At 46.0% G+C, this 20,812-nt stretch overlaps 1 protein-coding gene across 4 annotated transcripts in view; it reads left to right on the forward strand.

The window, feature by feature from the left end:
• Positions 1 to 20,812, forward strand: part of kif20bb (kinesin family member 20Bb) — a 136,742-nt gene that overhangs the window by 18,557 nt on the left and 97,373 nt on the right. For all 4 annotated transcript variants that reach the window (XM_087999025.1, XM_087999027.1, XM_087999023.1 and 1 more), the window contains 4 exons: positions 54 to 122; positions 964 to 1,110; positions 2,016 to 2,178; positions 6,358 to 6,639. In XM_087999025.1, the coding sequence (XP_087855151.1) occupies positions 54 to 122; positions 964 to 1,110; positions 2,016 to 2,178; positions 6,358 to 6,639 (661 nt within the window). The remainder of the gene's footprint in view (positions 1 to 53; positions 123 to 963; positions 1,111 to 2,015; positions 2,179 to 6,357; positions 6,640 to 20,812) is intronic.

The raw sequence follows: 20,812 nt of genomic DNA on the forward strand, positions 1-20,812 counted from the left end.
TGAACCAATAACTGAATTAAATTTAAAACTTCTCTGAAATGTTTGTTCCACAGCCATTGTACTTTTTCAATAAGAATTTTGCATGTCTTAGATGGTGTACCTCATGTTACCAGAGTCACTGAGTAAGTAGCATACCTAAAGAACTTTCTTTGTAGCTTGTAATAATGTTTTAATTGAAATTATTCCAATGGGAATGTTTTTTGAAAAGCTCACTGCACTGAATTATATATGCTGTATATAACAAAGCTATACATCTTAGCAGACATTTCTCTCCAAGAAACTTTGAGACAGTGACCACTTAGTCATGTTAATTGTCTATCAAAAAAAAAGACTAGTAAGTAACCTCAAGAATCGAGGCCAGTGTAGGGCCATGATAAAAGATTGAGTAGCAGTGCTTAATCATGGTGCAGGTGAGAAGCTTGTAAAGCAGTGGGGATGATTTAGAATTGGGTCAGATGAACTGGAAAAGAACATCAGTAAGGATGATTCTGAGAGCAAATAAGGGCCAATGTGCCTTTTGGCTGAGAATTGTACTTGTGAAACTTTTGGCATAGAGCTGCTGTTGGCTAATGATGATTCTACTTTGAAAGAAAGTGACTGACATTCCTTAAGAGGGAGATAGATTTGGTGACCCAAATGTAACTTAGATTTGGGTGCGCTATTGAGAAATCTGTGGGATCTGTATTGATCACAGCTTTGAAGTCCGCTATGGGAATGTTCAACTACAGTTTATATGACCTCCATAAATTTGGCTGTCTCATGTAGTATTGAAATTTAATGCATTTAAAGATACCCTGCATTTCTTAACTTTTTAGTCCACAGCAACCATTGCTGCCTCAGAACCAGTGATTCCAAAATGTCTCATCTTACAGCCCCTCTGAAAAGTTCAGGTTTAAAACATAGTTTAAAACAATGTTACCATTGCAACTTTACTTTCATGTGATGTAACTTCTTATTTTACAGGTTGTCTCTTTGTGACCTTGCGGGATCAGAGAGGAATACAAAAACAAAGAATGATGGGGAAAGATTGAAAGAGGCTGGAAACATTAACACTTCTTTGCTAATACTTGGAAAATGCATCAATGCTTTGAGACATAATCAAATTTCAAAGTAAGAAGACTCTTTGCTCCCCTCCCCTGCTTCTTGGCATCCCCAATACATTATAGCAGTCAGAATAGTACACTATACCCAACCTGAGATGTAATTCTAGATTTGGAAAGCTTTCACATGACTTCCTTGTTTTCCTGCTTCATAAGAATGGATATCCTGTGCTTCCTAATCGCCTCAATTTGCAGTGGCCCCTTCAAAGATCTTGCTGTGTAATCTCAACTTTACAGGAACTGTACCACGTTTAAAGAATTAGGGAATTCACATGTTAAAACACCAGGAAAATTTTTGAATATTGAATAATTTGATCGGCTGTTGTAAATTCCTGTTGCATATAATCTTTTAAATGAAATCTATTATTACAAAATATCAAATCTTCCAATTTGCTTTCAACAATATTACAGGAGACCAACTACCCTGCGGCAGTATCATAGTAGTAATCCAGAAACCTAGGTTAGTGTTCTGGGAGTAAGTGTTCAAATCCTACTGTAGTAGATTGTGAAATTCTGAAGTTAATAACAAAAATAATTGGAATTAAAAGCTAGCTAAATAGTTACCACTATTGATTCTGGTTAATTTTCACTTTCACTTTCTGTTGCCTATAAACTACAGATTTTTTTTGGCAAATCCTATTTTGGAACTGTATTAGATTTTAAAGGCTCAACTTGTGTTTTTCAAAATCCTTTCAGCTATTTGTACTGCTTAAGAGGGAAAAGTTAATGTTTTGCAATTTTTAATTTTACAACAATTAAGTGAGGGATTGTTCTCTTGTCTTGTTCCTATGTTCTGATTGACCGTGAGATCTGAAAGAAGGAATACAGAAAATTAAATAGCACAATGGATGCTGAAAATTATGTATGATAAACTCCATGTTTCTGTAAATTTTTCTTTTCTCTTGTGACTCATAGGACGCACAATCATGTTCCATTTCGGGAAAGTAAGCTTACTCGCTACTTCCAGGGGTATTTCTGTGGGAGAGGAAAAGTTTGTATGATTGTTAATATCAATCAATGTGCTTCAATGTATGATGAGACACTTAATGTATTGAAGTTTTCTGCAATGGCACAAAAGGTATGTTAGTTATCGGAACGGATTAAAATTTGTGCCTTCTAATACATAACTATACCCTTGCCCAACTGATTGATAGAGAATGGAAATAGCTTCAGAGCCTTCTGAAGAAGACTCTCATTGTCCCTGCTTTATCTCCACAGATGCTGTCAAACCTGCTGAGTTTCTCCAGCAATTTTTTTTGTTTCCGATTTCCTGCATCTGCAGTTCTTTGTTTTACCTAACTGACAGATAACCATGGTTTCAGGAGATTTACAGCAATGTAAAGTTTAAGTGAAACCTGGCAAATCCTTCTGGTTACTTTTTTCTTTTGTTCTATTGCTGAACCATAAGAAGTGGATTATGACAACAAACTTGGGTATATTTGAGTGCTGTTTTGGTTGTTTCATTCTCATAACTTTTTAAGTTTGTAGTTGTAGTCAATCCCTTAATGTTCCCTGTCACAATTTTGCCACTTCACTGTAGGCCTTCAAAAACCTATTTAAATTCTCTGAAATTGACCAGTTTCTTTTCTAAGGGTTTTGAGAGAGAAAACTTCAAGTTCCAGCATTATCCTGGGCAAGACTTGAGCATCAGAACTTTTGACAACAAGTAATAGCAAATTAGAAATTTTACTTGCTTAAATGGACAGTTGGTCACCATTTTACACTCCCAATGTTTTTGGCATATTCTTCAGTGTAAATTAATCATGTAGGTTTAGGAATTTTCATCATCTAGTTATCTAATGTGTAAGTACGAGATATGAGGGTTTTGACTGAGTCAGTAAGAAGAAGCTATTTCCTTTAGTGAATGGGTTGATTAATTGGAAGTTAGAGGAAACCTATTTTCCTCTGAATTGAAATCAGAAACAAGTGTCTAAAAATATAAATGTGATAATTTAATGTAAGTGGTAAGAAAATTAAAGGATTCTTACTAAAGGAGAATGGAAGAACATTTAGAAATGAGAAATTTCAAAATGAATTAGACTGATCTGAACAAGAGTGGGACTAGTACCCTTGTGGAAGGTTTGCTAGTACTGTTGGGATGGATTTAAAGTAAATTAAAGTGGTGGTGGGATATTAACAAGTAGATCAGAGGTGTAAGAAGCTGAGCTTAGAATTTTACAATATTAGTAAACCTAGAAAGTAGAGGAAACTTGAGAGAAGTTAAAGAAATGAGTTTAGCAACGGGCCTGAAGAATAAGATAGATGAAGTGAGAGTACAATTCAGAGTATGGAAGTATGATGCCATAGCTAATAAATAGATTAGGTAGTAGAAGGTTTAGCAGCATTAAATGTTGATAAACCTAGAATTCCTGATGAGGTGTATCCAAAGCTATTGAGGGAAGCAACCAAAGAGATAGCCAGTGTCCTGGCTGTCATGTGCAATCCCACTCCGGCCTCGAAATGCCAAAGGACTGCCAATGTCATCCCATGGATTTAAATAAAGTAGGGAAGGATAGATATGGAAAGAAAGGCTGGTCGGTCTAACCTCACTGAACTTATCACAGAATTCTGGAGAACTGACTATATCTGCACTTGTGAAGTTGGTCCATTGTGGGATGGCAAGCATGGATTGAAGAGAAGAACATGTTTGACAAATTTGATTGAACTTTTTGAATTGGTAGTAATGAGTGTTGATGAAGGCACTTTATTTGGGATTTACATGAACTTTAGCAAGGCTTTGAGGTCCGTTATGGCAGACTAGTCAAGAAAGTAAAAGCCCATGATATCTAAGGCAAGTTCGCAAATAGGTTTTAAAATTTGCTGGGAGGCAGAAAGCAGAGATTTGTGGTCTGAAGGATGTTTCTATGCCTGGACATCTTTTCTATTGGCCCTCTATGGCCTTGGTGCTGGGGTTCTTGATATTTGTGGTGTACATGAATGATTTGAATATGAATGTAAGGGCTATAATCAAGATGTTTGAGGGTGGTAAATTAGTGAGGAGGATAGCCATAAAACTACAGATTATCAATGGACTGGTCAGGTGGGCAGAGCAGTGGCAAATGGCATTCAAGCCAGAAAGTGAGGTAGTGCCCTGGGGAAGGCTGACAAAGCAAAGGATTACATAATGAGTTGTAGGACCCTGGAAAGTACTGAAGGTCCAATGGATCCTGATGTGCATGTACACAGATCCCTGAAAGTAGTAGAGCAGATAGATAAGGCTGTTAAGGTGTACAGAATACTTGCATGGTAAGGTACAAAGTGTAAGAGCGGGGAGGCCATGCTAGAACTGTGCAAAATGCTGGTTAGGTGAAAACTGGAGTACTGTGTGCAGTTCTAGTTGCCACACTATGATTCTTCACCACCATCACCTGTTAGAATTTCTATAGGTTTATACAACAGTCTGCTTCCCTGCCCCACATTTTTATGAACTCCAGTGAATACTACCCTAACCAATTCAACTCCGTCTCTTCTCAGACATCAGTCCTACCATCCAGGAACCAATTTTGTAAAACTCCCTCTATAGCAAAACATCCTTCCTCCGGTAAGGTGACCAAAACTGCGCATGATACCACCAGGTGTGGCCTTAACAATGCCCTGTATGATTTTGTTAAGAGATCCTTGTTTCTGTGCTCCAACCTTCTGGCTTTGAAGGTCAGCATTGAGTTTGCCTTCTTTACTGCCTGCTGCAACTGTGTGCTTGCTTTCAGTGACTGGTGCATAAGGATACCCAAGTCTTGATGAACATTTCCTTCTCCATTTATAGCCATTCAAATAATAATCTGCCTTCCTATTTTTGCTACCAAAATGGATAGCCTCATATTTATCCACATTATACTGCACCTGCAGTGCATTTTATCGACTCACTTGGCCTGTCCCATTATAATTTCTCTCATTCCCGACAGCAGTAAGGGATCTACATGAGTTTTCACCAGTCCTTTTGTCCTTGCATGTCTATAGGAACTTTTGACAGTCAGTTCTTATGTTCCTTGCAAGTTTACTCTTACTTTTTTTTTGTCTTCCCCATTTTAATCAATGCCTTGGTTCTTCTTTGCTGACTTCTTAAGTGTTCCCAATCCTTGGGTCTGTTGTTTTTTCTTACCAATTTTGTTTTTTTTTGCATCTAATTTTATATAATTTCCCTTCTACAGCAATGGATTGGCCACTAGTCTCTTCCAATTTTGTGCCAGACTAGGAATAACAATTCTTGTAGTTCACCCGTTTGGTCTTTGTTTGCCATTATCTATTCACTGTCATTCATTTCAGTGACATTTCTCAATCTATCACAGCTGCAGTTACAGAAACTACGATGATATAAAACTCAGGATCCCAATCTCAGAATCAGCAACCTCATTGTCTCCATTTTGAGAAGATGTGATTACATCTGAGAGGCTGTAGAGGAGATTAACCAAGATACTTCCTGGATTGGACGGTCTGAGCTATGAGGAAAGATCAAATAAGTTCTTTTTCCTTGGATTAGTGAAGGTTGAAGGAACCTGAAGGAGTTGTATAAGACTAATGAGCATATCATGGTTGATAACTAGGGGGCATAGATTTTAAGTTAAGACTTGGGAGATTTGAAAAATGTTTTTTTCATTCTGTGGATGGGAGAACTAAATTACTAAAAGAATGTTTTAATCAAATCTCTTGTAAGATGTCTGAAGTATTCAGATATTCATTTATTGCCATTTCTTCAGGGCTCTGGAGCAAGTATAATCAAAGTTTTGTTGACCAGTTTTTTTTGTAATATTCTGCTGTCTACTTTTTGTGTTCAGTTGACCTTTATTCCAAACTCTCATTTCAAAGGTCTTTATGGATGGGGTGACCAGTTGGTTAAAGTCTAGGTTTTGCATCCATCCAAACCAATAGTCTAAAGAAAGCTCTTTAAAGGTTAATTGAGTTCATTTCAGCTTTTTGAATAAATTCTCTTTGTTATCTTTGTTTTGATTTCCTTGTTTTGAATTATTGAATTCACAATTTTGCTTAAACTTTGCATTGCATACGAATGTACATTGGATTTTTTTTGTGAAATATAGTAATTTTAAAGGACAAAACTAACTCCGCTTCTTTAGTTTTGATTTATGTAGTCAATATTTTTGTAATATGGATAATTGAAAGGATGCGATTTTCCAGTTTGTCATTTGAAATGTTGACAATTAGTAAATTGTTTCAATATCTTTTGCTGTTAACCTGCAAAAATTATTTTTGCCTCTGACTCAAAATTGAACACTATCTTATTTAACTCTTATTTTTATTTTAGGTTCTTCTCAATAGTTTAAGGCTTCATCCTGCACTCTTGGTTCCAAAGCGATCAGCTAGGGATCTTTCGTTGATAATCAACAATGCTGAAAGTGAATCCTTGTCGTTTGAAAAAAGGCAAACTATGTCTTGGGATGCTACTTTGGAGGATGTTGCTGAAGTGGAGGAAGGAGATACTGACACAACTCATGCAAATAAACAGGAGGAGGAGGAGGAGGAGGAGGATGAGGATGAGGATGAAGAGGAAGATGGGACAATAGTAATAAGAAAAAACAACTATGAGGTAAATGGATTTCATTTAATGTTACCACTGAAGTCTTTTGTACTTTAATCTACCGTTCCTTTTGCTTGGGAGAAATATCTGTCTGCATGTATTAATATTTATAATGGAGAAAGGACCTCTGACAAACTCTAAAGATGCTGAAGTTTAAGTTGGAGCAGCTGAATACATGGTGTAGTACCTACATCCCATTTCTGAGATCTATCGATCTCTCTCTCGATCTTTCTCTCTTCTTCGATCTCTCTCTCTTGATCTCTCTCTCGATCTCGATCTCTCTCGATCACTCTCGTTCTCGAACTCTCTCGATCTCTCTCTCTCTCTCTCTCTCTCTCTCTCTTGATCTCTCTCTCTCTCTTGATCTCTCTCTCTCTCTTGATCTCTCTCTCTCTCTTGATCTCTCTCTCTCTCTCTCGATCTCTCTCTCTCTCGATCACTCTCTCTCTCTCGATCACTCTCTCTCTCTCTCTCTCTCGATCACTCTCTCTCTCTCTCTCTCTATCACTCTCGATCTCTCTCTCTCGATCTCTCTCTCTCTCGATCTCTCTCTCTCGATCTCTCTCTCTCGATCTCTCGCTCTCGATCTCTCGCTCTCGATCTCTCGATCTCTCGCTCTCGATCTCTCGCTCTCGATCTCTCGCTCTCGATCTCTCGCTCTCTCTTGATCTCTCTCTCTCTCTTGATCTCTCTCTCTCTCTTGATCTCTCTCTCTCTCTCGATCACTCTCTCTCTCTCGATCACTCTCTCTCTCTCGATCACTCTCTCTCGATCACTCTCTCTCGATCACTCTCTCTCGATCACTCTCTCTCGATCACTCTCTCTCGATCACTCTCTCTCGATCACTCTCGATCTCTCTCTCTCGATCTCTCTCTCTCGATCTGTCGCTCTCGATCTCTCTCTCTCGATCTCTCGCTCTCGATCTCTATCTCTCGCTCTCTCGCTCTCGATCTCTCGCTCTCGATCTCTCGCTCTCGATCTCTCGCTCTCGATCTCTCGCTCTCGATCTCTCGCTCTCGATCTCTCGCTCTCGATCTCTCGCTCTCGATCTCTCGCTCTCTCTCTCTTGATCTCTCTCTCTCTCTTGATCTCTCTCTCTCTCTTGATCTCTCTCTCTCTCTCGATCACTCTCTCTCGATCACTCTCGATCTCTCTCGATCACTCTCGATCTCTCTCTCTCGATCTCTCTCTCTCGATCTCTCTCTCTCGATCTCTCTCTCTCGATCTCTCTCTCTCTCGATCTCTCTCTCTCGATCTCTCGCTCTCGATCTCTCGCTCTCTCGCTCTCTCGCTCTCGATCTCTCGCTCTCGATCTCTCGCTCTCGCTCTCGATCTCTCGCTCTCGATCTCTCGCTCTCGATCTCTCGCTCTCGATCTCTCGCTCTCGATCTCTCGCTCTCGATCTCTCGCTCTCGATCTCTCGATCTCGATCTCTCGATCTCGATCTCTCGATCTCGATCTCTTGATCTCTCTCTCTCTCTTGATCTCTCTCTCTTGATCTCTCTCTTGATCTCTCTCTCTCTCTCTTGATCACTCTCTCTCTCTCTCTCTCTCGATCACTCTCTCTCTCTCTCTCTCGATCACTCTCTCTCGATCACTCTCGATCTCTCTCGATCACTCTCGATCTCTCTCTCTCGATCTCTCTCTCTCGATCTCTCTCTCTCGATCTCTCTCTCTCGATCTCTCTCTCTCGATCTCTCTCTCTCGATCTCTCGAGCTCTCGCTCTCTCGCTCTCGATCTCTCTCTCTCGATCTCTCGAGCTCTCGCTCTCGATCTCTCGCTCTCGCTCTCGATCTCGATCTCGATCTCTCGATCTCTCGAGCTCTCGCTCTCTCGCTCTCTCGCTCTCTCGCTCTCGCTCTCGCTCTCTCGCTCTCTCGCTCTCGATCTCTCGCTCTCGATCTCGATCTCTCGCTCTCGATCTCTCGCTCTCGATCTCTCTCTCTTGATCTCTCTCTCTCTCGATCTCTCTTGATCTCTCTCGATCTCTCTCGATCTCTCTCTCTCGATCTCTCTCTCTCGATCTCTCGCTCTCTCTCGATCTCTCGCTCTCTCTCGATCTCTCGATCTCTCGATCTCTCGCTCTCTCGATCTCTCGCTCTCTCGCTCTCTCGCTCTCTCGCTCTCTCGCTCTCTCGATCTCTCTCTCTCGATCTCTCTCTCTCGATCTCGATCTCTCTCTCGATCTCTCTCGAGATCTCTCTCGAGATCTCTCTCTCTCGATCGATCTCTCTCGATCGATCTCTCTCGATCGATCTCTCTCGATGTCTCGATATCTCGATCGATCTCGATCTCTCTCTGGCTCTCTCGATCTCTCTCGATCTCGATCGATCTCTCGATCGATCTCGATCTCTCGATCGATCTCGATCTCTCTCGATCTCTCTCTCGATCTCTCTCGATCTCGATCTCTCTCGATCTCTCTCTCTCGATCTCTCTCTCGATCTCTCTCTCGATCTCTCTCTCGATCTCTCTCTCGATCTCTCTCTCGATCTCGATCTCTCTCGATCTCTCTCGATCTCTCTCTCGATCTCTCTCTCTCTCTCGATCTGTCGATCTCGATCTGTCGATCTCGATCTCTCTCTCTCGATCTCTCTCTCTCTCGATCTCTCTCTCTCGATCTCTCTCTCTCTCTCGATCTCTCTCTCTCGATCTCTCTCTCTCGATCTCTCTCTCTCGATCTCTCTCTCTCGATCTCGATCTCTCGATCTCGATCTCTCTCGATCTCGATCTCTCGATCTCGATCTCTCTCGATCTCGATCTCTCTCTCTCGATCTCTCTCTCTCTCGATCTCTCTCTCTCGATCTGTCGATCTCGATCTCTCTCTCAAGATCTCTCTCTCAAGATCTCTCTCTCGATCTCTCTCTCGATCTCTCTCTCGATCTCTCTCTCGATCTCTCTCTCGATCTCTCTCTCGATCTCTCTCGATCTCTCTCTCGATCTCTCTCTCTCCTTCTCTCTCTCTCCTTCTCTCTCTCTCCTTCTCTCTCTCTCTCGATCGCTCTCTCGATCGCTCTCTCGATCTCTCTCTCGATCTCTCTCACTCTCGATCTCTCTCACTCTCGATCTCTCTCTCCTTCTCTCTCTCGATCTCTCTCTCCTTCTCTCTCTCTCTCTCGATCTCTCTCTCCTTCTCTCTCTCTCTCTCGATCTCTCTCTCTCTCTCTCGATCTCTCTCTCCTTCTCTCTCTCGATCTCTCTCTCCTTCTCTCTCTTGATCTCTCTCTCCTTCTCTCTCTCGATCTCTCTCTCGATCTCTCCTTCTCTCTCTCGATCTCTCTCTCCTTCTCTCTCTCGATCTCTCTCTCGATCTCTCTCTCGATCTCTCTCTCGATCTCTCTCTCGATCTCTCTCTCGATCTGTCGATCTCGATCTCTCTCTCTCGATCTCTCTCTCTCGATCTCTCTCTCTCTCGATCTCTCTCGATCTCTCGATCTCTCTCTCTCTCTCTCTCGATCTCTCTCTCTCTCGATCTCTCTCTCTCTCGATCTCTCTCTCTCTCGATCTCTCTCTCTCTCGATCTCTCTCTCTCTCGATCTCTCTCTCTCTCGATCTCTCTCTCTCGATCTCTCGATCTCGATCTCTCTCTCTCGATCTCTCTCTCTCGATCTCTCTCTCGATCTCTCTCTCTTGATCTCTCTCTTGATCTCTCTCTCTCTCTCTTGATCACTCTCTCTCTCTCTCTCTCGATCACTCTCTCTCTCTCTCTCGATCACTCTCTCTCGATCACTCTCGATCTCTCTCGATCACTCTCGATCTCTCTCTCTCGATCTCTCTCTCTCGATCTCTCGAGCTCTCGCTCTCTCGCTCTCGATCTCTCTCTCTCGATCTCTCGAGCTCTCGCTCTCTCGCTCTCGATCTCTCGCTCTCGCTCTCGATCTCGATCTCTCGATCTCTCGATCTCTCGAGCTCTCGCTCTCTCGCTCTCTCGCTCTCTCGCTCTCTCGCTCTCTCGCTCTCGCTCTCTCGCTCTCGATCTCTCGCTCTCGATCTCTCGCTCTCGATCTCTCGCTCTCGATCTCTCGCTCTCGATCTCTCTCTCTTGATCTCTCTCTCTCTTGATCTCTCTCGATCTCTCTCGATCTCTCTCTCTCTCGATCTCTCTCTCTCGATCTCTCGCTCTCTCTCGATCTCTCGCTCTCTCGCTCTCTCGCTCTCTCGCTCTCTCGCTCTCTCGATCTCGATCTCTCGATCTCTCTCTCTCTCTCTCTCGATCTCTCTCTCTCGATCTCTCTCTCTCGATCTCGATCTCTCTCTCGCTCTCTCTCTCGATCTCTCTCTCTCTCTCTCGATCTCTCTCTCTCTCTCTCGAGATCTCTCTCGAGATCTCTCTCTCTCGATCGATCTCTCTCGATCGATCTCTCTCGATCGATCTCTCTCGATCGATCTCTCTCGATCGATCTCTCTCGATCGATCTCTCTCGATGTCTCGATCTCTCGATCGATCTCGATCTCTCTCGATCTCTCTCTCGATCTCTCTCGATCTCGATCTCTCTCGATCTCTCTCTCGATCTCTCTCTCGATCTCTCTCTCGATCTCTCTCTCGATCTCTCTCTCGATCTCTCTCTCGATCTCTCTCTCGATCTCTGGATCTCTCGATTTCTCGCTCTCTCTCGATCTCTCGATCTCGATCTCTCTCGATCTCTCTCTCGATCTCTCTCTCGATCTCGATCTCTCTCGATCTCTCTCGATCTCTCTCTCGATCTCTCTCTCTCTCTCGATCTGTCGATCTCGATCTGTCGATCTCGATCTCTCTCTCTCGATCTCTCTCTCTCTCGATCTCTCTCTCTCTCGATCTCTCTCTCTCTCGATCTCTCTCTCTCGATCTCTCTCTCTCTCGATCTCTCTCGATCTCTCGATCTCTCTCTCTCGATCTCTCTCTCTCGATCTCTCTCTCTCGATCTCTCTCTCTCGATCTCTCTCTCTCTCGATCTCTCTCTCTCGATCTCTCTCTCTCGATCTCTCTCTCTCGATCTCTCTCTCTCGATCTCTCTCTCTCGATCTCTCTCTCTCGATCTCTCTCTCTCGATCTCTCTCTCTCGATCTGTCGATCTCGATCTGTCGATCTCGATCTCTCTCTCAAGATCTCTCTCTCAAGATCTCTCTCAAGATCTCTCTCTCGATCTCTCTCTCGATCTCTCTCTCGATCTCTCTCTCGATCTCTCTCTCGATCTCTCTCTCGATCTCTCTCTCGATCTCTCTCTCGATCTCTCTCTCTCCTTCTCTCTCTCCTTCTCTCTCTCTCTCGATCGCTCTCTCGATCGCTCTCTCGATCGCTCTCTCGATCTCTCTCACTCTCGATCTCTCTCACTCTCGATCTCTCTCTCTCTCTCTCGATCTCTCTCTCCTTCTCTCTCTCGATCTCTCTCTCCTTCTCTCTCTCTCTCTCGATCTCTCTCTCTCTCTCTCGATCTCTCTCTCGATCTCTCTCTCGATCTCTCTCACTCTCGATCTCTCTCTCTCTCTCTCGATCTCTCTCTCCTTCTCTCTCTCGATCTCTCTCTCCTTCTCTCTCTCTCTCTCGATCTCTCTCTCTCTCTCGATCTCTCTCTCCTTCTCTCTCTCGATCTCTCTCTCCTTCTCTCTCTCGATCTCTCTCTCCTTCTCTCTCTCTCGATCTCTCTCTCGATCTCTCTCTCCTTCTCTCTCTCGATCTCTCTCTCCTTCTCTCTCTCGATCTCTCTCTCGATCTCTCTCTCGATCTCTCTCTCGATCTCTCTCTCGATCTCTCTCTCGATCTCTCTCTCGATCTGTCGATCTCGATCTGTCGATCTCGATCTCTCTCTCTCGATCTCTCTCTCTCTCGATCTCTCTCTCTCGATCTCTCTCTCTCTCTCGATCTCTCTCTCTCTCTCGATCTCTCTCTCTCTCTCGATCTCTCTCTCTCTCGATCTCTCTCTCTCGATCTCTCTCTCTCTCGATCTCTCTCTCTCTCGATCTCTCTCTCTCTCGATCTCTCGATCTCGATCTCTCTCTTTCGATCTCTCTTTCGATCTCTCTCTCGATCTCTCTCTCGATCTGTCGATCTCGATCTCTCTCTCTCGATCTCTCTCTCTCGATCTCTCTCTCTCGATCTCTCTCTCTCTCGATCTCTCTCTCTCGATCTCTCTCTCTCGATCTCTCTCTCTCGATCTCTCTCTCTCGATCTCTCTCTCTCGATCTCTCTCTCTCGATCTCGATCTCTCGATCTCGATCTCTCTCTTTCGATCTCTCTTTCGATCTCTCTCTCGATCTCTCTCTCGATCTGTCGATCTCGATCTCTCTCTCTCGATCTCTCTCTCTCTCGATCTCTCTCTCTCTCGATCTCTCTCTCTCGATCTCTCTCTCTCTCGATCTCTCTCTCTCTCGATCTCTCTCTCTCGATCTCTCTCTCTCTCGATCTCTCTCTCTCTCGATCTCTCTCTCTCGATCTCTCTCTCGATCTCTATCTCTCTCTCTCGATCTCTCTCTCTCGATCTCTCTCTCTCGATCTCTCTCTCTCGATCTCTCTCTCTCTCTCGATCTCTCTCTCTCGATCTCGATCTCTCTCGATCTCGATCTCGATCTCTCGATCTCGATCTCTCGATCTCTCTCTCTCGATCTCTCTCTCTCGATCTCTCTCTCTCTCGATCTCTCTCTCTCTCGATCTCTCTCGATCTCTCTCGATCTCTCGATCTCTCTCGATCTCTCTCGATCTCTCTCGATCTGTCGATCTCGATCTCTCTCTCAAGATCTCACTCTCAAGATCTCTCTCGATCTCTCTCTCTCGATCTCTCTCTCGATCTCTCTCTCGATCTCTCTCTCGATCTCTCTCTCGATCTCTCTCTCGATCTCTCTCTCTCTCGATCTCGATCTCTCTCTCGCTCTCTCTCTCGATCTCTCTCTCTCTCTCTCGATCTCTCTCTCTCTCTCGAGATCTCTCTCGAGATCTCTCTCTCTCGATCGATCTCTCTCGATCGATCTCTCTCGATCGATCTCTCTCGATCGATCTCTCTCGATCGATCTCTCTCGATGTCTCGATATCTCGATCGATCTCGATCTCTCTCGGGCTCTCTCTGGCTCTCTCTCGATCTCTCTCGATCTCGATCGATCTCTCGATCTCGATCGATCTCTCGATCGATCTCGATCTCTCGATCGATCTCGATCTCTCGATCGATCTCGATCTCTCTCGATCTCTCTCTCGATCTCTCTCGATCTCGATCTCTCTCGATCTCTCTCTCGATCTCTCTCTCGATCTCTCTCTCGATCTCTCTCTCGATCTCTCTCTCGATCTCTCTCTCGATCTCTCTCTCGATCTCTCTCTCGATCTCTGGATCTCTCGATTTCTCGCTCTCTCTCGATCTCTCGATCTCGATCTCTCTCGATCTCTCTCTCGATCTCTCTCTCGATCTCGATCTCTCTCGATCTCTCTCGATCTCTCTCTCGATCTCTCTCTCTCTCTCGATCTGTCGATCTCGATCTGTCGATCTCGATCTCTCTCTCTCGATCTCTCTCTCTCTCGATCTCTCTCTCTCTCGATCTCTCTCTCTCTCGATCTCTCTCTCTCTCGATCTCTCTCTCTCTCGATCTCTCTCTCTCGATCTCTCTCTCTCTCGATCTCTCTCGATCTCTCGATCTCTCTCTCTCGATCTCTCTCTCTCGATCTCTCTCTCTCTCGATCTCTCTCTCTCTCGATCTCTCTCTCTCTCGATCTCTCTCTCTCGATCTCTCTCTCTCGATCTCTCTCTCTCGATCTCTCTCTCTCGATCTCTCTCTCTCGATCTCTCTCTCTCGATCTGTCGATCTCGATCTGTCGATCTCGATCTCTCTCTCAAGATCTCTCTCTCAAGATCTCTCTCAAGATCTCTCTCTCGATCTCTCTCTCGATCTCTCTCTCGATCTCTCTCTCGATCTCTCTCTCGATCTCTCTCTCGATCTCTCTCTCGATCTCTCTCTCTCCTTCTCTCTCTCCTTCTCTCTCTCTCTCGATCGCTCTCTCGATCGCTCTCTCGATCGCTCTCTCGATCTCTCTCACTCTCGATCTCTCTCACTCTCGATCTCTCTCTCTCTCTCTCGATCTCTCTCTCCTTCTCTCTCTCGATCTCTCTCTCCTTCTCTCTCTCTCTCTCGATCTCTCTCTCTCTCTCTCGATCTCTCTCTCGATCTCTCTCTCGATCTCTCTCACTCTCGATCTCTCTCTCTCTCTCTCGATCTCTCTCTCCTTCTCTCTCTCGATCTCTCTCTCCTTCTCTCTCTCTCTCTCGATCTCTCTCTCTCTCTCGATCTCTCTCTCCTTCTCTCTCTCGATCTCTCTCTCCTTCTCTCTCTCGATCTCTCTCTCCTTCTCTCTCTCTCGATCTCTCTCTCGATCTCTCTCTCCTTCTCTCTCTCGATCTCTCTCTCCTTCTCTCTCTCGATCTCTCTCTCGATCTCTCTCTCGATCTCTCTCTCGATCTCTCTCTCGATCTCTCTCTCGATCTCTCTCTCGATCTGTCGATCTCGATCTCTCTCTCTCGATCTCTCTCTCTCTCGATCTCTCTCTCTCGATCTCTCTCTCTCTCTCGATCTCTCTCTCTCTCTCGATCTCTCTCTCTCTCTCGATCTCTCTCTCTCTCTCGATCTCTCTCTCTCTCGATCTCTCTCTCTCGATCTCTCTCTCTCTCGATCTCTCTCTCTCTCGATCTCTCTCTCTCTCGATCTCTCTCTCTCTCGATCTCTCGATCTCGATCTCTCTCTTTCGATCTCTCTTTCGATCTCTCTCTCGATCTCTCTCTCGATCTGTCGATCTCGATCTCTCTCTCTCGATCTCTCTCTCTCGATCTCTCTCTCTCGATCTCTCTCTCTCTCGATCTCTCTCTCTCGATCTCTCTCTCTCGATCTCTCTCTCTCGATCTCTCTCTCTCGATCTCTCTCTCTCGATCTCTCGATCTCGATCTCTCGATCTCGATCTCTCTCTTTCGATCTCTCTTTCGATCTCTCTCTCGATCTCTCTCTCGATCTGTCGATCTCGATCTCTCTCTCTCGATCTCTCTCTCTCTCGATCTCTCTCTCTCTCGATCTCTCTCTCTCGATCTCTCTCTCTCGATCTCTCTCTCTCGATCTCTCTCTCTCGATCTCTCTCTCTCGATCTCTCTCTCTCGATCTCTCTCTCTCGATCTCGATCTCTCTCGATCTCGATCTCGATCTCTCGATCTCTCTCTCTCGATCTCTCTCTCTCGATCTCTCTCTCTCGATCTCTCTCTCTCTCGATCTCTTTCTCTCTCGATCTCTCTCGATCTCTCTCGATCTCTCTCGATCTCTCTCGATCTCTCTCGATCTCTCTCGATCTGTCGATCTCGATCTCTCTCTCAAGATCTCACTCTCAAGATCTCTCTCGATCTCTCTCTCTCGATCTCTCTCTCGATCTCTCTCTCGATCTCTCTCTCGATCTCTCTCTCGATCTCTCTCTCGATCTCTCTCTCTCTCGATCTCTCTCGATCTCGATCTCGATCTCTCTCGATCTCGATCTCGATCTCTCTCGATCTCGATCTCTCTCTCTCGATCTCTCTCTCTCGATCTCTCTCTCTCGATCTCTCTCGATCTCTCTCGATCTCTCTCGATCTCTCTCGATCTCTCTCGATCTGTCGATCTCAATCTCTCTCTCAAGATCTCTCTCTCAAGATCTCTCTCGATCTCTCTCTCGATCTCTCTCTCGATCTCTCTCTCGATCTCTCTCTCGATCTCTCTCTCTCGATCTCTCTCTCGATCTCTCTCCTTCGATCTCTCTCTCGATCGCTCTCTCGATCGCTCTCTCGATCGCTCTCTCGATCTCTCTCTCGATCTCTCTCTCTCGATCTCTCGATCTCTCTCTCGATCTCTCTCTCCTTCTCTCTCTCGATCTCTCTCTCCTTCTCTCTCTCGATCTCTCTCTCCTTCTCTCTCTCTCTCTCGATCTCTCTCTCTCTCGATCTCTCTCTCTCCTTCTCTCTCTCGATCTCTCTCTCTCCTTCTCTCTCTCGATCTCTCTCTCTCCTCTCTCTCTCTCTCTCTCTCTCTCTCTCTCTCTCTCTCTCTCTCTCGATCTCTCTCTCCTTCTCTCTCTCGATCTCGATCTCTCTCTCGATCGCTCTCTCGATCTCTCTCTCGATCGCTCTCTCCTTCTCTCTCTCGATCGCTCTCTCGATCTCTCTCTCTCGCTCTCTCTCGATCTCTCTCTCTCTCTCTCTCGATCTCGATCGCGCTCTCGATCGCGCTCTCGATCGCGCTCTCGATCGCGCTCTCGATCGCGCTCTCGATCTCTCTCTCGATCTCTCTCTCGATCTCTCTCTCTCGATCTCTCTCTCCTTCTCTCTCTCGATCTCTCTATCTCTCTCGATCTGTCGATCTCGATCTGTCGATCTCCATCTGTCGATCTCGATCTCTCTCTCTCGATCTCTCTCTCTCTCGATCTCTCTCTCTCGATCTCTCTCTCTCTCGATCTCTCTCTCGATCTCTCTCTCGATCTCTCTCTCGATCTCTCTCTCGATCTCTCTCTCGATCTCTCTCTCGATCTCGATCGCGCTCTCGATCGCGCTCTCGATCTCTCTCTCTCGATCTCTCTCTCTCGATCTCTCTCTCTCGATCTCTCTCTCTCGATCTCTCTCTCTCGATCTCTCTCTCTCGATCTCTCTCTCTCGATCTCTCTCTCTCGATCTCTCCTTCTCTCTCTCTCCTTCTCTCTCTCTCTCTCTCCTTCTCTCTCTCGATCTCTCTCGCTCTCTCTCGATCTCTCTCTCGCTCTCTCTCGATCTCTCTCTCGCTCTCTCTCGATCTCTCTCTCTCTCGATCTCTCTCTCTCGATCTCTCTCTCTCGATCTCTCTCTCTCGATCTCTCTCTCCTTCTCTCTCGATCTCTCTCTCCTTCTCTCTTGATCTCTCTCTCCTCTCTCTCGATCTCTCTCTCTCGATCTCTCGATCTCTCTCTCTCGATCTCTCGATCTCTCTCTCGCTCTCTCTCGATCTCTCTCTCGCTCTCTCTCGATCTCTCTCTCGCTCTCTCTCGATCTCTCTCTCGATCTCTCTCTCTCTCTCGATCTCTCTCTCTCTCGATCTCTCTCTCTCTCGATCTCTCTCTCTCTCGATCTCTCTCTCTCTCGATATCTCTCTCTCTCTCGATATCTCTCTCTCTCTCGATCTCTCTCTCTCTCTCTCGAACTCTCGATCTCTCTCGATCTCTCGATCTCTCTCTCGATCTCTCTCTCGATCTCTCTCTCGATCTCTCTCTCGATCTCTCTCTCGATCTCTCTCTCGATCTCTCTCTCGATCTCTCTCTCGATCTCTCTCTCGATCTCTCTCTCGATCTCTCGATCTCTCTCGATCTCTCTCTCGATCTCTCGATCTCTCTCTCGATCTCTCGATCTCTCTCTCGATCTCTCGATCGATCTCTCGATCTATCTCTCGATCTATCTCTCGATCGCTCTCTCGATCGCTCTCTCGATCGCTCTCTCGATCGCTCTCTCGATCGATCTCTCTCGATCTCTCTCTCGATCTCTCTCTCGATCTCTCTCTCGATCTCTCTCTCGATCTCTCTCTCGATCTCTCTCTCTCTCGATCTCTCTCTCGATCTCTCTCTCTCTCTCGATCTCTCTCTCGATCTCTCGATCTCTCTCTCGATCTCTCTCTCGATCTCTCTCTCGATCTCTCGATCGATCTCTCGATCTATCTCTCGATCTATCTCTCGATCGCTCTCTCGATCGCTCTCTCGATCGCTCTCTCGATCGCTCTCTCGATCGCTCTCTCGATCGATCTCTCTCGATCTCTCTCTCGATCTCTCTCTCGATCTCTCTCTCGATCTCTCTCTCGATCTCTCTCTCGATCTCTCTCTCGATCTCTCTCTCTCTCGATCTCTCTCTCGATCTCTCTCTCTCTCTCGATCTCTCTCTCGATCTCTCTCTCTCTCTCGATCTCTCTCTCGATCTCTCGATCTCTCTCTCGATCTCTCTCTCGATCTCTCTCTCGATCTCTCGATCGATCTCTCGATCTATCTCTCGATCTATCTCTCGATCGCTCTCTCGATCGCTCTCTCGATCGCTCTCTCGATCGCTCTCTCGATCGCTCTCTCGATCGCTCTCTCGATCGCTCTCTCGATCGCTCTCTCGATCGATCTCTCTCGATCTCTCTCGATCTCTTTCGATCTCTCGATCTTGATCGCTCTCTCGATCGCTCTCTCTCGATCTCTCTCTCTCTCTCGATCTCTCTCTCTCTCTCTTGATCTTGATCTCTCTCTCTCTCTTGATCTCTCTCTCTCTCTCTTGATCTCTCTCTCTTGATCTCTCTCTCTCTTGATCTCTCTCTCTCTTGATCTCTCTCTCTCTTGATCTCTCTCTCTCGATCTCTCTCTCTCTCTCTCTCTCGATCTCTCTCTCTCTCTCGATCTCTCTCTCTCTCTCTCGATCTCTCTCTCTCTCTCTCGATCTCTCTCTCTTGATCTCTCTCTCTTGATCTCTCTCTCTCTTGATCTCTCTCTCTCTTGATCTCTCTCTCTCTTGATCTCTCTCTCTCTTGATCTCTCTCTCTCTTGATCTCTCTCTCTTGATCTCTCTCTCTCGATCACTCTCTCTCGATCACACTCTCTCTCGATCACTCTCTCTCTCTCTCGATCGCTCGCTCTCTCGATCGCTCGCTCTCTCGATCTCTCGCTCTCGAGCTCTCGATCTCTCTCTCTCGCTCTCGATCTCTCGCTCTCGCTCTCGATCTCTCGCTCTCGATCTCTCGCTCTCGCTCTCGATCTCTCGCTCTCGATCTCTCGCTCTCGCTCTCGATCTCTCGCTCTCGATCTCTCGCTCTCGATCTCTCGCTCTCGATCTCTCGCTCTCGATCTCTCGCTCTCGATCTCTCGCTCTCGATCTCTCGCTCTCGATCTCTCGCTCTCGATCTCTCGCTCTCGATCTCTCGATCTCTCGATCTCGATCTCTCGATCTCGATCTCTCGATCTCTCGATCTCTCTCTCGATCTCTCTCGATCTCTCTCTCGATCTCTCTCTCGATCTCTCTCTCTCGATCTCTCTCTCGATCTCTCTCTCGATCTCTCTCTCTCTCGATCTCTCTCTCTCGATCTCTCTCGATCTCTCTCTCGATCTCTCTCTCGATCTCTCTCTCGATCTCTCTCTCTCGATCTCTCTCTCTCGATCTCTCTCTCTCGATCTCTCTCTCTCGATCTCTCTCTCTCGATCTCTCTCTCTCGATCTCTCTCTCTCGATCTCTCTCTCTCGATCTCTCTCTCTCGATCTCTCTCTCTCGATCTCTCTCTCTCGATCTCGTTCTCTCTCTCTCGATCTCGTTCTCTCGATCTCGTTCTCTCTCTCGTTCTCTCTCGATCTCTCGATCTCTCTCTCGATCTCTCTCTCTCGATCTCTCTCTCGATCTCTCTCTCGATCTCTCTCTCGATCTCTCTCTCGATCTCTCTCTCTCTCGATCTCTCGATCTCTCGATCTCTCGATCTCTCGATCTCTCGATCTCTCTCTCGATCTCTCGATCTCTCTCTCGATCTCTCTCTCGATCTCTCGATCTCTCTCTCGATCGATCTCTCTCGATCTCTCTCGATCTCTTTCGATCTCTCGATCTTGATCGCTCTCTCGATCGCTCTCTCTCTCTCTCTCTCTCTCTCTTGATCTCTCTCTCTCTCTCTTGATCTCTCTCTCTCTCTCTTGATCTCTCTCTCTTGATCTCTCTCTCTCTTGATCTCTCTCTCTCTTGATCTCTCTCTCTCTTGATCTCTCTCTCTCGATCTCTCTCTCTCTCTCTCGATCTCTCTCTCTTGATCTCTCTCTCTCTTGATCTCTCTCTCTCTTGATCTCTCTCTCTCTTGATCTCTCTCTCTCTTGATCTCTCTCTCTCTTGATCTCTCTCTCTTGATCTCTCTCTCTTGATCTCTCTCTCTCTCTCTCTCTCGATCTCTCTCTCTCTCTCGATCACTCTCTCTCTCTCGATCACTCTCTCTCGATCACTCTCTCTCGATCACTCTCTCTCGATCACTCTCTCTCGATCACTCTCTCTCTCGATCACTCTCTCTCTCTCTCGATCTCTCGATCTCGATCGCTCGCTCTCGATCTCTCGCTCTCGCTCTCGATCTCTCGCTCTCGCTCTCGATCTCTCGCTCTCGATCTCTCGCTCTCGATCTCTCGCTCTCGATCTCTCGCTCTCGATCTCTCGCTCTCGATCTCTCGCTCTCGATCTCTCGCTCTCACTCTCGATCTCTCGCTCTCGATCTC

The sequence above is a fragment of the Chiloscyllium plagiosum genome, unplaced genomic scaffold, assembly GCF_037043375.1.
Source record: "Chiloscyllium plagiosum isolate Xiang-an unplaced genomic scaffold, Cpla_swu_hap1 HiC_scaffold_22, whole genome shotgun sequence".
In the NCBI taxonomy this organism is placed as follows: domain Eukaryota; kingdom Metazoa; phylum Chordata; class Chondrichthyes; order Orectolobiformes; family Hemiscylliidae; genus Chiloscyllium; species Chiloscyllium plagiosum.